The 17,507-nt window shown below is 39.1% G+C and overlaps 1 protein-coding gene across 1 annotated transcript in view; it reads right to left on the bottom strand.

The window, feature by feature from the left end:
• Positions 1-17,507, bottom strand: part of LOC119409153 (GDNF family receptor alpha-4) — a gene marked incomplete at its 5' end in the record, with an annotated part of 82,209 nt that overhangs the window by 23,089 nt on the left and 41,613 nt on the right. The window contains 2 exons of the mRNA XM_037676017.1: positions 3,410-3,544; positions 8,455-8,564. Coding sequence (XP_037531945.1) covers positions 3,410-3,544; positions 8,455-8,564 — 245 coding nt within the window. The remainder of the gene's footprint in view (positions 1-3,409; positions 3,545-8,454; positions 8,565-17,507) is intronic.

Genomic DNA, 17,507 nt, shown 5'->3' with positions numbered 1-17,507 from the left:
ATGACAAGAGGGAAGTACACCTGAAGAATGGCCGAACCAAACTTATGAGCATATGAGAAGGTTTGACTCCAGATACAGCAGCGATCAACAATGATTTAAAAACTACTCTCGACAGATTGCAGCTTTTACGGACATCAGTGTGGAGGCAGTTCAGCGCTCTAACAGGAAGAGGAGGTGTTGTGCCCAGGGGAAGAAAAAGGGGAGACGGGCTGGGGTGTTAGTGAGACTGAAGGCTAATGCTAATTCTAATGCTAAAAGACTCCCGATCCGATCTCTCTTCCTGTCCAACGTTCGCTCGTTTGAGAACAAGCTGGATTTTCCGTGACTAAGAGTGAATGCCTTAGAGCAGGGGTGCCCACACTTTTTCAGCATGCGAGCTACTTTTAAAATGACCAAGTCCAAGTGATCCACCTACTATAAAAATGCAAAACATGTACTTATTTATAAACGTACCAAGTATGTTTTGTATGTTTTACGTTCTTATTTTTAGTATTTTACCATGCTTGATATGGCACCTTGATTTATTGTTTTATAAAACTACTTAGAGTTTAATTGCATTTTACTCTAGTTTATTGTTGTCTGCACTTTATATATGTTGTCTGTCTAAAAAGGTCTCTTGTAAATGAGTCCTCGTGACTCAATGAGACTAACCTTTATAAATAAAGCTTGAATGAATAAATAAGTCCCAGATCGCACAACATAAATGACAAAACCCAAAAGTTTGTTTAAAAAAAAGTGAAAATTTATTTTTATTGTCAGTGTACAAAATAATAAACAAAACCCAGCAATAACTTCTGTTCTTCACACAAAGGAACTGAAAACAAGAATAACTTCCTGTTTGAAAAATAACCTGAGAATTTGAGAATAAAACTGAAAACTCAGCCCTGACAGCAGCTGCTTTTAACTGTAACTGTATTTCTTGATACCTGAGAGCTTTGATGGAAGATAATATTTCTGGTTTGTTTTTAAAGTCTCTGAACAACCAGTCAGATGTGTCAACGAATGCCTCCTGTACCATCTCTCTATCTTGAAAAGACTTCTTGTGCTTAACAATTATTAAAGTGACTCACCAGGGCTGATGCTTCGCTGCTGGTCAGCTGTAGGAAAAATTACTGCTGTCCAGATAACTGGGATTTTAGCCTCCCCACCATTACAGACATCTACACCTCCAGATGCAAGAAGAGGGCCACCTGCATCATGACGGATCTCGCTCACCCAGCACACACACTTCCTGCTGCGCTCCCTCAGGCAGAAGATTGCAGAGCATTAAGTGTAGAACTACTAGACTGAGGAAGAGCTTCTACCCTGAAGCTGTGAGACTCATGAATCCCTAACCAGGAAAATCACTGTAATGCCACTTTAAATGGTGATATGTGACTTATATGTGCTGCTGATTTTCTCATGCTGCTGTATTCCTTCATACACATCTGCTCACCACAGACTCATGTTCTGGCTGCTGTTGTTACGCTGTATTGTTTTCCATTATTAGAGTTTAGTATATAATAATCTTAGATCATTTAGTGTACTGTTTGGTGTTCGTTTAGCATATATCTTAGTGTTTATCTTAGATCCTTATATACTGTTTCTTTATACACTTTATATTTTTGCTCTTGTTGGGTGTAACTCGGACCCTGAGTACATAATTTGTTCCACCTCATATACCACATGTGATGCAAATGATAACAAAATTAACTTGAACTTGAAAAGTTAAAGCCAGACTAGCTCTTCTGCAACAAAGCCTCCTTCTCTCATGCCGCTAAGCTAACTCTTGTCAAAATGACAAAACTTCCAATTCTGGACTAGGGTGACATCATCTACAAAATGGCATAAAGTGTCCTCAAAACCTGGACACAATTTTACACACTGTCCTTTGTTTTGCTTTCCATAGAGATCATCTTTGTGATCTCTATAAACTGGTGGAGTGGCCTCCCTGTTAACTAGCATGATGTCTTTCTGCTTTAAACAGCTGCTATGTTTTACCAGGTGCTTCTAATTCAAACACCAGGATGTCACTATGACAGTCATTATGGTATAATTCTCACCTTGTTTTGAAACCTTTTTCAGGGTCTTACCACCAGCATTACCGCCACCAGCTGGTAAGGCGCGTGACGTCAATATGAACCCGCCCACTACAACCGGTACTGAAAGTGTAACGGAAACACAACTCATACTGTGCCGAGCTGAGTTGAACTGTACTTTACCGGTACTAAAGGTAAAGCCTTTCTATCTTATTTCAAGATACTCAAAGCGCTTTACACTAGAATCTGTGCCCTCATTTACCCATTCATACAGCACTCTACATCTCTACAAAGCTAATTGAAAAAATTGTAATGAGACTAATCAGTGCTTTTAGATCACATTCATACACTGATGGGACACATATCAGAGGCTATGAGGGGTTCAGTGTCTTGCCCAGGGACACTTCGCCATGTGACTGCTGGTGGATTCGAACCCCCAACTCTCATATTGGAGGATGACTGCTCTAATCATTCAGCCACAGCCGCTCAGTATTGGTGGTCAGTCCCAGGAACTAGCCACCAAACAATGACTCGATGTTTGTGATATTGACTGAATTGTAGCCATGTTGATGTTTTTCTGGATGTAAAGAACAGTGTGTAGTCTACATTTTTGTAGTGGGTATACTGTGCTTAGAAACCAAAATACACCGGTTAGTACAGTGTAATCGTCAGTTTATTTTGATTTCCTCAAAGCACCTCCCTAGGAAGCGGAAGATAATAGACGGATGGATGGATATATGTTACACACACACACACACACACACACACACACACACAATAATATTTATTATTAGAAGTTATTTTCATTTTAGTTCCAAGTAAATTGTACAAAATATGAAAAGGCTTTAAGTGGCTCATGTAAATATGAATGTTTTAAATTTAGTGTTTGTTTTGTTATTGTTTTTTTTTTACAATTTGTATGGTTTGGGAAAAAATAATTTAATGTGAAGTAATGTGACCTAGAATTGTTGTTTAATAAGGGTTTTGCTGTTTATTGCTCTCAGAACTTTCCAGTCTAAACTTTTATTCTGAAAACCCCCTTGCCCTTGTTCCGGCGATACTCTGTGTCACTCCTGCAAGCTTCACATAGGTGGAGGCGGAGCGGCTCGCGGTGGCACACGTGCCTGGCAGAATACAAACAAACCACCACCCCCCCCCAAAAAAAGAAAGAGGAGGGACACCGCTGTCCTCTGAGGGCATTTACAACACATTTCGCCTCAATGTTTCAATATAATGACGTGCAATGATATGTCACATAACACTAGGCATTTTTAAGTGGGTATACGGAAATTTCCAAGCTTTTCTAGTGGGTATATGGTGTATATCACCATATCACATAGACTACACCAATGGTAAAGAAGTGATGGTGGGTGCCAGAAGTTTGGACTCACGCAGACAGGTGTTGTGGGTGAAGAGGCGCTGCAGTCTCAGACAGTCCTGCCACTGGTTCCCGCTGCCTTCACAGTTGCACCACAGTGACACGTCAGCTGAGGTGTTGCTGATGTAGTTGGGCGTCATGATAGTTCCTGCAGATGAAAGGGTCAAAGGTCATCAGCAGGACACTGAGCACAAAGACAAAGGTTTTTTGTATTTGCAGCATCTGTTCTGACAAGCTCAGGGGGCATCCTCTGTCCTCACTGCAACTACCACCATGTATCTCGTCTTTGTCTTTTTCCTGGCAGCTGGATTTCTAACATCCTTCTACCAATATACTCACTTTACCTCCTCTGTACATAACCAAACATCTCAGTCTGGCCTCTCTAACTTTATCTCCCAGTTGTTCAACCTGTGCTGTACCTCTGATGATCTCATTCCTTATTCGGTCTTGTCACTCCTAATGGGAACCTTATTTTAATTTCTGCCACATTCAGTTCTTTTACCTGTCTTTTGGCAGTGCCACTGTCTCCAGAGCATACAACATAGCAGTTCTCACCACTGTCTTGTAAACCTAAATAGTCTCAGCTCTCTTGTCCTTTTCATTTACATATTCAACATTTTGGACATCTTCAACTGCAAATTTGTGTTTTAAACACAATATGGCAATTTCATAAATGGTAGGAAGAAGTTTGACTGGTTTTGCTGGGGCATAGAGATGGTTTTCTAGTCTCAGACTCAAAAACTGGAACTCAGTTTTTTATGACACCGTGCTTTTAGTTTCCATGTTATTCTGTACTTTCTTGTCATTGGTGTGTTTGGAAAAAATATGCTCCCTGACGTCATAAAGGGAATTTTGGTAACGAGTTTTGGCTCAGTCCAAAGAAGATGAAGAAGATGTTAAATGTCCACATTTTTTTACAAAGCCCAACAATGTCACTGCTCCTGAAGATAGCCCTGGGACCAGCAATGTGAACACAAATGTTTAAAGCCTCTAGCTGAGCCAAGAGATATCAACCCAGACAAAAGATTCCTGAGGATGATCTGGCCAGTGCTGCAAAGGTGCGGGGTAACACGAGGACTGAGTGTTCTGATTTTGCCATTTCATTGGCTCTCAGAAACTGTATGACGTTGTGGTTCTAGTCTTCATTGTAATAAGCTGTGTCACTGATACCTTCGAGAGACCAGCCATTCAACCTGACAGCATGGAGAGCTTGATCATTTCCCCCACAAGTTCAGAACTGGCTTCATAGCAGAAATAAATAATATGAATAATAATAATATAAACTTTGTCATTCAAAATTGTACAGTGCACCATACAAAACAACAAAATTTGGTTTCATTTCTCCACAGCAGTGTAGAAGTACATAATTTACAATAATTTTTTATAGACTTTGGTGTTTAGAAATGTCTGTGTCTGTGTGTGTGTTTGCTGTTGTGGTCGCTTCATTAGTGACTTGAGTTCAGCAGTCTGATATAACTTGTGGGATGAAACTGTTGCAGAACCTGGTGGTTCTGGTCCTCAGGCTGTGGTACTTCCTACCAGAGGTCAACAGAGTAAACAGTCCATATTGTGGGTGTGAGTTGTCTCTTTTGATTTTATTTGCTCTTTTCATTCATCATCTAAGACCAATGTCCTGGATGGATGTGAGGGGTGTCTTAATCTTCTCCAACGTTCTCACCACCCTCCTCAAATCCTTCCAGTCTGCAGCCGGGCAGCTTCCTTCCCAAACTGAGATGCAGCTGGTCATGATGCTCTCGATGGTTCCTCTGTAGAATGTGGTGAGGACATGGAATGGGAGGTGTGCACTCTTCAGCCTACGGAGGAAGTGCAGATGCTGCTGGGCTTTCTTCACTAGAGACCCAGTGTTTCTTGACCAAGACAGCTGATTGGTTATGTGCACCCCCATGAACCTGGGGCTTTCCAACTCTTCCACCTGTGTGTTGTTTATAAGCAGCTTTGTGTGATGTTGTTTTGTTTCCCTGAAGTCAATAATGAGCTCTTTGGTTTTGTTTATATTCATAACAAAGTTATTTTCCCCACACCAGTTCACAAGGTGTGCCACCTCTTCCTGATTTGCCTGATCCTTGTTGTTGCTAATCAGGCCCAAAACCATGGTATTGTCTGCATACTTGAAGATGTGGTTGGTTTCAGACCTGGCAACAAAGTCGTAGGTCATCAGGGTAAAGAGAAGCAGACTCAGAACATAACCCTGGGGGACGCCCGTACTCAAGCTGATAACAGAGGAGGTGTTCCTCCCCACTTGTACTGACTGTGGTCTCTCAGACAGGAAGTCAAGAATCCAGTTTCTGAAGGTGGTGTTGAAGCCTAGTGGAGCCAGTTTACTGACCAGGTGCTGGGGGATGATTGTGTTCAGAACCAGATGGTCAATAAGATCAATGTTTCTTGTCCAGTTTTCCAAATTGACCCTTACTGCAAGTGTCTGTGTTCATACAGTGCCTTGCGAAAGTATTCGGCCCACTTGAACTTTTCAAACTTTTGCCACGTTTCAGGCTTCAAACAAAAATATGTAAAATTTATTTTTTTTGTGAAGAATCAACAACAAGTAGGACACAATTGTGAAGTGGAATGAAATGTATTGGATGTGTCAAACTTTCATCAATTCTGACCATCTTCCCTGTCCCTGCTGACAAAAAGCAGGCCCAAACCATGATGCTGCCACCACCATGTTTGACAGTGGGGATGGTGTGTTCAGGGTGATGAGCTGTGTTGCTTTTACGCCAAACATATCGTTTTGCATTGTGGCCAAACAGTTCAATTTTGGTTTCATGTGACCAGAGCACCTTCTTCCACGTGTCTCCCAGGTGGATTGGGGCAAACTTTAAACAACACTTTTAATGGATATCTTTGAGAAATGGCTTTCTTCTTGCCACTCTTCCATAAAGGCCAGATTTGTGCAGTGTACGACAGATTGTTGTCCTATGGACAGACTCTCCCACCTCAGCTGTAGATCTCTGCAGTTCATCCAGAGTGATCATGGGCCTCTTGGCTGCATCTCTGATCAGTCTTCTCCTTGTTCCAGATGAAAGTTTAGAGGGACGGCCGGGTCTTGTTAGATTTGCAGTGATCTGATACTCCTTCCATTTCAATAGGATTGCTTGCACAGTGCTCCTTGGGATGTTTAAAGCTTGGGAAATCTTTTTGTATCCAAATCCGGCTTTAAACTTCTCCACAACAGTATCTTGGACCTGCCTGGTGTGTTCCTTGGTCTTCATGATGCTCTCTACGCTTTGAACAGAATCCTGAGACTATTTTAATGAGGCCCTAAGGAACACCAGACTGTAGTACCGTAATTTTGTGTTGTTTTCGTAATTGTTTGTGCTGCTGTTTGGCTTATTGTTTTTATACTACTAGTGCTTAGTGTATTTTTAGTTAATGTTTTTCTGAGTTCATATCTTAGATCTTATTACTGTTTTTCTTTTACTTTGTGCATTTTAAACTTTTGTTGGATGTATCCGTGACCCTGTGTACACAATTTTGTTCCACCACATGTATCACATGTGGCGTGTATGACAAATAAAAAACTTTGAATCCTTGAATTTACAGACTATAAGCCGCTAACTTTTTCACACACTTTGAACACTGCAGCTTATACAATGATGTAGCTAATTTATGGATTTTTACAGGCTAATAAGCTTCATGCCTCCAAAACATTTACCGGTAGCCCCATCACACCCGGGCGCTCACATAGGTGCCCAAAACACATCTCTCTTGAAAATGAGTTCTCGTGACTCAATGAGAATAAATGAAGGTTAAAAAATAAAAAAATCTGACCAATGAAATTATCGAACAGGTCACAGTGGACCAATGAAACTTTGAATTAAATCAAACACACTCACACTAAATTCTTCACATTAGTTATTTTTCACATCATGCACACACCATCATCATGAATAATGAATAACACACAAAGAAATGCAGATGATGCAGCTTTCAAGTTCAAGGCGATCGATCTGACTGTTGAAGAAGGAAATAAAGCTGCTGTGCGTAAGTTAAGCAAGCACTAGCCTAGCGGCGAGAAATCATTTACCAAAACTGTCCGCATGCGATGAGCAACTTTTGTACAAGTCTGCCAGTGGATCCTGACAGAGGAGCAGTGTCAAAAAATCCACTATCACCAACAGGTTTTGAAAAGCTGCTGTGTGATGAAGAGGACGTCACAAGCTCAAGGGCGAATTTGCCTCGACACAAAAGTGACGATGAGAGCGACTACGAAAGAGACAGAGGACGTGTGATGAAGTTTTTCTGAGACTGTTCAATTCTGACACTGAAGAAGACGTTAGTGGTTTTAGTACAGGAGGAAGAGGAAGATGGCGATCAATGACTTCCTGGTATGCTACTGCATTTTTTATTTTTTTTAACCAGCCATGTTACAGGCACTGTTCAGAAAAAAAAAAAAAAAACATTTACTGTACATACTTGTGTATTACAGGTATGTATTTAATTGAAAGTTTGAAAAATATTTCTGTGTAAATATCTCATGTTTCAATGTGGACACCTGCGGCTTATAGACAAGTGTGGCTATATGAACAAATTTATTTTTCTTTTTAAAGTTAGTGGGTTTGGCTTATATTCTGGTGTACTCAATAATCTGCAATTACGGTAATTACTATGAGGTCATAACGGCATTTGAAAAACTTCTGACAAAAAAAAAAAAAAGAAAGATTTTTAGGCTTTTTTCAAAAGAAAAAATGTTCATTGACTGCACCAAAAAATAAAAAATAAAAACACGGACAAAAATATATTCATGGCTGATTTTTCTCTAAAAGACAATGCAAGGGTTAAACACCAGGAGGAAGCACTCAGTCCATTTTATTAATGTTGATAACATGACCTGACTAAATAAGTTATGACTTCCTTTTTTCTATTTTGTTTTATTAAGTTTTTTTAAGCACAAAACAAACACACAGTTCTCACTCCTAAACGGGTCACAATCAGAGCCGACATATGATCTCTGTTTCTCAAAAGTCCCGTTGTGAAAGCTGTAGGAAGAAATTGCAGGTTTCTACTTCAGGTGATGAATCATTTTGAGTTCTGTACCTATGAGTCCAGCGTAGGCTCGCAGGCAGAGACCTGTTGAGTCTTTCAAACATCCACTGGCCATCTGATGAGAAGGCTGACAGTTACTGAGGAAATCTGCAAGTCTGGACCTGCAACAGCACAAAAAGCTCCAAGTCAGACGACAACAGAGACGACAGTTCTGTAGATGGATTATTCTGCATTTCAGTGGTCTTTGGATAAACTGTTTTAAGTTCAATATCATTTTTACAAACACTGAAATATTCATTTTCTCACTTTGCATTCTTTTGTCAGTCTTTACCGTTCTTGATACTTTGGATGCCAGAACCTGCTTTGTTTCAAAGTTTTAATTCAAAATGTAATCATCAGAGCTAAATGATCATGTGAGAATTGAAAAGTTTATTAATATTTTTCATTTAATTTACAGACTCGTTTGATCTGCAATTTTTGTGTTTCCATTGTGGAACTGTGTTATATAAAGGTCACTGAACAGATTTTAAAAATTGGCTTAAGTCGTAGAGTTAAAAAAGACAAGTAGAGGGCTCAATGGTCACATGATGTGATTCACTGAAGCAACGGCAGCCATAACCAGAGAGGGCAAGCATCTGGACTTGTCATTGTTGTAGATATTGTCAAAATAGCCATTTGATTGATTGTGAATATGTTGATTATGTAAAAATTATTACAGTAATCGCTCGCTGCTTCGCAGTTCGTATATCGCGGACTCGCTCTATCACGGTTTTTCAAAATAAGATTGGAATGACACAATTGGCTGATTGATGGATGAGCCACAAAATTAGCATGAAATTTTTATTTAAACACTAGATATTTTAACACTTTTAAATTCCACCTGTAAAATGTTGGAACCAGCTGTAATTGTACAATGTATCCAGCAGAGGCCGCATGAAGACTACTTTCAAGTCATGGCCGTTCACTTAGGTTTCACTTTCAGGGCAGATGAAGCGAGGAGAAAACTGTGTAACATACTTTGCTGAACAGAGCATGGTGAGTTTACTTTAACTGATCTGTAAAAATTTAAAAATCAACAATGATAAATTCTCTTCAATCTTCCAACCCACTTAATAGAAACTACGTGCCTCTCAAGTTAGCAAGCTAACGTTAGTGTTCAGTTATACCGCCTTTACATTAGCCTTGTTGTCAGTAGTTATAGTAACCAGTACTGTCGGATTGAGCTTTCAGTTTGTGAGAATATCCAGTGTTAGTAACGTTATCTTTGTCAACCTCAATGAAATGCATTGTTTGTCTGAAATCTTAACTTCTCTGCAAATAAAAATTCCTTCATTCAACCTTTATTTATACAGGTTAATCCCATTGAGCCTCGGAGACTAATTTACAAGAGAGACCTGAATTTTAACAAAGAGTGATGACAACAGTGGACAACAAAAACAACAATAGACAATCATAAAGGATGCGTACAAATTATTATTATTGTTTTAAACAAGTGAAAATAAAATGGTAATTAAAAGGAAAAGTAGCAAAAAAACAGCTACTTTAGGTTGTAAGGTGGTATAGAATACTCAAAACAGGAGCATGTCTTCAATGGTTTTTGCCAGGATGTTTAAAACCACTTAGAGAGGTCAAGGTTAAGAGCTTCAGATCTTTTTGCAAGATAATCCAGGAAACAGGAGCGGAATAGGAGAAGGCCTTTTTGTCTAGTTCAGCCCTCACTGAGGGAACACTGCAGGTAATAATGTCCTGAGAGCGCACGCTGTAGCTGCACTCATGCAGTGACATGTAGGAGGAGATGTCTGAAGGCACCATACCAAGAAGTGATTTAAAGATGAAAATGTTCCATTGAGAGAGTTTGTATGAAGTTAATGATGACCAGTTAACCATTGAATACAGGGTGTAATGGTTGGTACGGTAGTTACAGCCAGTTATGAATCTTAATGCATCATGATAGACAGCGTCTAACATCTGCAGGGTTCTTGTAGGAGCGTTCATGTAAATAACGTCTGGTCAAGTCCAAGACTCGACAACAAAATAAGTTTAACTTACTAATAACTCATCAACACCATCACTATTCCAATAACAACACATTCAGTGTAGGACAACACTCCAGTAGTCAATTACATGCCAGGGAGACAGAAAAGTGGGTGAAGAATTTATCTGACAGACAGCTCACCCAGCCAGAGACAGAGATTCTTGCCAGGGGACTGAATTTGCGGTTGCACCAAGTACAATTCCTCTGGTGGAGATGATCACAGCTACTGAGTCAGCCATCCGCAACAACAAAATGAAAGAGGGTGAAGCAGAACAGCTCAGAATCAAAGTTTCATCCTGCCTCAGCAATGCCAAACCACCACCTTCCAACATCAGTAGAGAGGAGAGGGACACACTCGCCACTCTTAGCAAGGACAAAAACATCATCATTCTCCCAGCAGACAAAGGAAGGTGCACAGAGATTTTGAACCAGAAAGACTATCATGAGAAAGTTATGACACTCCTTAGTGATAACCACTTATGAACCTCTGAAAAGAGATCCAGGAAGTGGTTACAAGAAGAAGTTAATAGATTGCCTGAAAAATTTGGAGCAGGACAAGGCTATTGACCGTTTTCTGTACCACAGACTGTACCCAGGGGAGGCTACACCTAGTCTGTATGGTTTACCTAAAATCCACAAACAAGGTGTACCTTTAAGACCTATTGATAGCATGATTAACTCGGTCACTTACAATGTTTCCAAATATCTGGCGTCTGTACTCATCCCTTTAGTTGGCAGCTCAGAACACCACATACAGAACACCATGGACTTTGTGGATAAGGTGAGGGATGTCATCATGGAGACTGATGAAACAATGGTCTCTTTTGATGTCACATCACTCTTTACATGCATTCCTGTTGATGATGCAGTAGAGGTGGTCAGTTTAAAATTAAAATCAGACACCACTCTGAGCAGCAGGACCACACTTTCCACAGAACAACTGTGTCAACTCTTGAAACTGTGCCTGCAGTCAACCTACTTCACATATGGGGAGCAATATTATAGGCAGAAACATGGGTGTGCTATGGGGTCTCCAGTTTCTCCTATTGTTGCCAACCTGTACATGGAGGAGGTAGAAAAGAGAGCCTTGATGTCCTTTTCAGGGACACCACCAAGTCATTGGTTCAGGTATGTTGATGACACCTGGGTTAAAATTAAATCTCAGGAAGTCCAACATTTTACTGACCACATCAACTCTGTGGATAAATACATCAAGTTCACATGAGAAGATGTAAAAAATGGCAGGTTGGCTTTCTTGGATTGTGAGGTCTCAGTCTCTGATAGAGGACATTTGCAAACTGAGGTGTACCGCAAACCCACCCACACAGACCAGTATTTGCAGTTTGACTCCCATTTAGGGGTTGAACGAGTATATAATTTTTAAACTCGACATTACCATAATAAAACCCGAGTAGAACTCGAGTATTTGATGACGTCATAGATCTCAAGATACAAAGATAAATAAATAAATATAACCGCAAAAAAAGGCAATTATTTACAAAAAAAAAAGACCAACAAAACATTGGGAGCGTATATTATGCTCCTACCATTTATCATACTGCAAATAAGTCACAGGATAAACTAAACTATTAGTTTTTATTATTAAACTGCAAACGTGAAGAAAATGCAGCACGTCAAAAACCAAACTTAAACCGAAACTGGTTCTGGTTCGGTGTTACACCATACTCTGCGACCTGATACAGTGCAACAGCGCCCCCTACGGTCATACGGTGGTCACATGATATGACGTCACTACGGATACCCGACCTTACATTTTTAACCTCGATAGATGTCCTAGCAATCGATGTGTAGATTACTCGAGTACTCTGTTAATGCCCTACTCCCATCACCCTTTGGAGCACAAGTTAGGAGTCATCAGGACTCTGTACCACAGAGCAGACATTGTCCCCACTAATTCAGGAGCCAGGCAGAAGGAGAAATCCCACACAAGACAGGCTCTAGAGCAATGTGGATATCCTAACTGGGCCTTCCTGAAAGCAGAGAAGAAACCCAAACAGGACTCCAGTCAGCCATCAGGTGAAAAGGAGGAACCCAGACCAGTGGTCATTCTGTATGTTGAGGGAGTATCAGAGAAACTGAGACGTTTATTTTCTAAATACAACGTCCCAGTAGCTTTTAAACCCCAAAATACATTACTGAAATGACTGGTTCATCCCAAAGATCCAGTCCCCCGGCACAAACAGAGTAATATTGTGTATGCTGTTCAGTGTCAGGAGGGCTGTGATCAGTCTTACATCGGGGAAACTAAACAGCCACTGGCCAAAAGGATGGACCAGCACAGAAGATCAACATCATCAGGCCAGGATTCTGCGGTCTACACTCATCTCCAGGCCAGCGGTCACTCTTTCAGGGATGAAGATGTTCACATCCTGGACAGAGAGGAACGATGGTTTGCGAGAGGAGTAAAGGAGGCCATCTTTGTGAAAAGAAATCGTCCATCATTAAACAGGGGTGGAGGCCTCCGGGTTCAACTGTCCCCCTCTTACAATGCTGTGATTGCTAGTATCACTCAGCCCCCTGTGAATAGTAAACAGCCATCAGTGTGCTAATGATCCATTGTTAGGCTGATGGTCCTTCTTGACCATGTGAGCAGCTGGTTTTGGTTGTCAGCAGCAAAACTGGTTGATCCACTCTGAGAAGGTGCTATTTAAGAGACTGAGCTGAAAACAGCACCTCAGACTGAGGAAGTCTCTCGGATGAGAGACGAAACGTTTCTACATTTTTTTGCTTTGTTTTGTTTTTTTTGTTTTCTTGTTTTTTGAATGTCCAGAGGACCAGATTGAACTTTTTTGGATTTTTCTACCTGGATTATTGAGCATGCATCAGGATGTTCATGTAAATAATGTCACCGTAGTCAGTGGAGGGAAGGAAAGTCGCAGTTACAAGGTGTTTCCTAGCATTCAAAGTTAAACAGGATCTACAGTAAACAGAACATTTTAAGTAATAGTCAATATGGGTTTAGAGCAAATAATTCAACATAAATGGCTCTCATGGAACAGAAGAGTTAACAAATGCTGTTGATCAAAAACAATATTGTGTTAACATTTTTATTGATTTAAAAAAAGGCCTTCGACACTATTGACGACATCATTCTCCTTGAAACACTGAATAAATATGGCATTAGAGGATTAGCACTACAGTGGGTATCCAGTTATTTGAATAATAGGAGACAGTCTGTACAGGTAAACAATATAAGATCTGAATTTTGTGTTAATGGATGTAGAGTCCCTCAAGGCTCTGTGTTGGGCCCAAAGTATGTGAATGATCTGGTTGATGTGTCAGGGCTTTTGAAGTGTGTTTTATTTGCAGATGATACCACTTTTTTTTTTTTGGGTGAAGATATTGAACGGATGTTAAAGATGATACAGACAGGATTCGTAAAAATACAAACTTGGTTCCAACTTAATAAGTTATCATTAAATTAGGAAAAAAAACAAACTACATGATATTTAGTAATAGAAAGAAAATTATCGAAATTTCATTTAAAATTGACAGTATTGAAATTCATAGAGTTTATGAAATAAAATTTTTGGTTGTCGTTATTGATTTGAAACTGACATGGAAATCTCATGTAAATTACTTAAGATAAAAATATCAAAATCAGTTGCTTTACTATATAAAGTAAAAGAGTTTTTGAATGACAAAGTTTGTATATATTGTATAATGTAATGATTGTTCCATATTTAATCTATTGTATTGAAGTTTGGGGAAAAACATGAAAAACAATTGCAAATCCTATTTTTATTTTACAAAAAAGAGCTATAAGAATTATTAGTAGGACGTGCTATGGTCACCCAACAAATATATTACTTCATCAGTTGAAATTATAAAAAAATTATGATTTGGTTGAATATAGTATTTTGCAAGTCATGTATAAAGCTAAAAAAAAGTATTACCCCCAAATATTCAGTTAAAATTTGTTTAAAAAAAAGAGAGTTGTTATAACCTTAAGGAAATGGAAATGTTTGTAAAACCTCCATTTAGAACTAGTCTGAAGCAGCTCTGCGTTGTAATTCAGGGAATACGATTGTGGAATTGGATATCGCCATAAACATTTCTAAAACAATTTGTGTTTAAAAATATAATTAAGTTAACATTTATGAGAAAATATGATACCGTGTGAAGAATGCCTGATGTTTTTTGTTTCACTCACTGATTTCTTAGATTCTTGGGGGTGGACAAAGCTCAAAAATGTTCAGCCATTATAACAGTTATCAGCGTACACCTCTCCCCTCCCAATATTGGTATCGGTGATAGCCAAAATTTCCATATCAGTCGGGTTCTGTTAGCTTCAGTGGCAGATATTATTCTATAGAGTGTAGTACTGAGCTGGATCATGCTTTAGCACAAATTATTAAATTGTATAATCTGGTATTGCCTTCAATTTATGTAATAATTACACTGTGGAAATTAATATAATATTTTTGACTCTTTTTAGGATCCCATTACACAAACCTGACATGTTGAGAAGGTGGTTATCCAGTATATCAGTAGAGACAAATTTCATCCTTCAAAGTATCACCAGGTATGCAGTAAACAATTTCTAAGTGTTGACAACACAACAGGTAAATAATATGAATATATTTTATTCCAATCCTCTTATGCAATACCCTTTATATGTCGTTTCTGAGTTGTGTGTTATTGACTGACTTCAGATGTAGTTATCTTTATATCTAGCTGTTTTACATGATTGTTGAATGAAATTAACATTAATTATCAGTTCTATTGGAACTTTACAACCTCACAATTTTATTGTAAAAAGATTACAAATAATTTGTGGCACAGATCCTGTTGGGCTTGCTGTTAATTAAATAGATGCTTTGTCACCAGCTGTTGCCCTTTTTGGATGCTATCTTTGCTCCTCCGTGAGGTCACAGTTGCGAGCAGTGGGTGGGATAGGAAGAGGACCGCTAGTTGTCTTATTTAACTCTATGGCTTAAGTTCATTACCCCGTCCAATGTGTCTGATGGTGTTTGATGACAAATGATTGTCTGACAAGACAAAATAAAAAAATTCTGACACTTCTGACTGTATCTGAATGATTGTGAGAATATTGTGCTACAGTGCAATAATTTTGCCTCCATCTCCATCTTCAACCGTTTATCTGTAGTGGGGTTGCTGCGGCAACAGGTCCAGGAGAGAAACCCAGACTTCCCTCAGACCAACAACACGTTGTGGCTTGTTCTGGGGGACCCTGGGGTATTCCTAGGCTAGAGAAGATCCACAATCCCTCCAGCGAGTTCCAGGAGTTCTTGGGGAAGTCCTACCAATGAGACCTGTCCAGAAAATCTCTAAAGGGAGGCGTCCAGGAGGCATTCTGATCAGATCCTGAGCCACTTCGTCTGACTCTGTCTGATGTAGAGGAGCAGCGGCTTTACTCCGAGCTCCTCACCCTTTCTGTAAGACTGAACCCAACCACTCTATGAAAGGAACCCATTTTGGTCACTTGTATCCAGGAGCTGGCTCGTTTGCTCATGATCCAAACCTACACCTTGGGTGCAGAAGCTACTGAATAAGGACCAGCCTGGCTTCCTGAAGTCTGCAGGTGGTCTCCTAGCTGCTGCTGGGCCACATAAGGCCCGTAGAGTCTGGTTTCCATTGTTGTCTCCAATCAGTCCCAGTTTAGATTTACAGGTTGCCAACTCCTCACAAAGATCTCATTTTCCTTGCACTTCCTGACTTTTGGAAAGTAAATGGAGAAGGGTTTGAACAGTTTGGTTTTCTTCTGATTTTTCAGCAAGGTGTATGGCGTGCAGTTGATAACGTCACACTCTGGCTTTTGGGTTGTCTGGGATTTTGGGCGCTTTAGTGGGGAGACTCTTGTTGCTCCTTCAGCTCTTTGTGGTCCATATACAGGTTGTGCATTAGGACTTGGCTGTTTTCTTACACAGTTCATGCATCAATATTTGTGTTTTTTTGTTTGCTTTTTGCTTGAATTTTTGTGTATTGAGGTATGAATATTATTATTAATATGAATATTTTGATTAATATTTGATTGCTGACACTAATGTTACTGTTAATAACTATTTTTAGCTTTATTTTCTCTACTGGTATTGCTGTCTATAATGCTACTTTGAGTCTTTTTATTTAAAATGACCGTTTCATATTTTACAGGTTGTCATGAAAGTGTAAACCAGCAAAACATTTAAAACAGATTACAGAGAAATACATAATCTACAAAACAAAACTGCCTTTTCATCAAACAGAGGCCACCCAGATCATTTGAGGAAACTGTGCTTTCTATTATATTATTATATTGTTTAAAAGTATAGTTTCCTCAAATGATTGGAGTGACCAAAGATTAATCTATGAGGGCCAAGGGGCCAAGGCCAGTACAGAATAATCTCTGATGAAAACCTGAAAACTGCAAACATTCACTATTCAAACCTCTCAACAACAGGGGGGAAACTAACTAACTCACTAACAAACTAACTAACTAACTAAATAAATAACTAAACTAATTGACTAACTAACTAAATAAATAACTCCCTCGCTTACTCACTAACAAACAAAAAACAAGCTAACTAACTAACGAACTCACAAACTAACTAACTAACTAACTAACTAACTAACTTACTAACTAACTAACTAACAAGCTAACTAACAAACTAAATAACAAATTCACTACCTAACTAACTCACTAACAAACTAACAAGCAAACTAACTAACTAAATAAATAAATAAATAACACACTCACTAACTCACTAACAAACAAACAAGCTAAATAACTAACTAACTCACTAACTAACTAATAAACAAGCAAACTAACTAACTAATTCACTAACTAACTAACTCACTAACAAACAAACTCACTAACAAAAAAACTCACTAACAAACAAACTAACTAACTAACTAACTAACTAACTCACTCACTCACTCACTCACTCACTCACTAACAAACTAACTAACTAACAAACAAGCAAACTAACTAACAAACAAGCAAACTAACTAACTAATTCACTAACAAACTCACTAAAAACAAACAAACAAGCAAACTAACTAACTCACTCACAAACAAACTAACTAACTAACTAACTAACTCACTCAC

This window comes from Nematolebias whitei, chromosome 4 (genome assembly GCF_014905685.2).
Source record: "Nematolebias whitei isolate Nwh7 chromosome 4, NemWhi1, whole genome shotgun sequence".
In the NCBI taxonomy this organism is placed as follows: Eukaryota; Metazoa; Chordata; class Actinopteri; order Cyprinodontiformes; family Rivulidae; genus Nematolebias; species Nematolebias whitei.
Note: the sequence above shows the minus strand (reverse complement) of the source record. Positions and strands in the feature narration are given on the sequence as shown.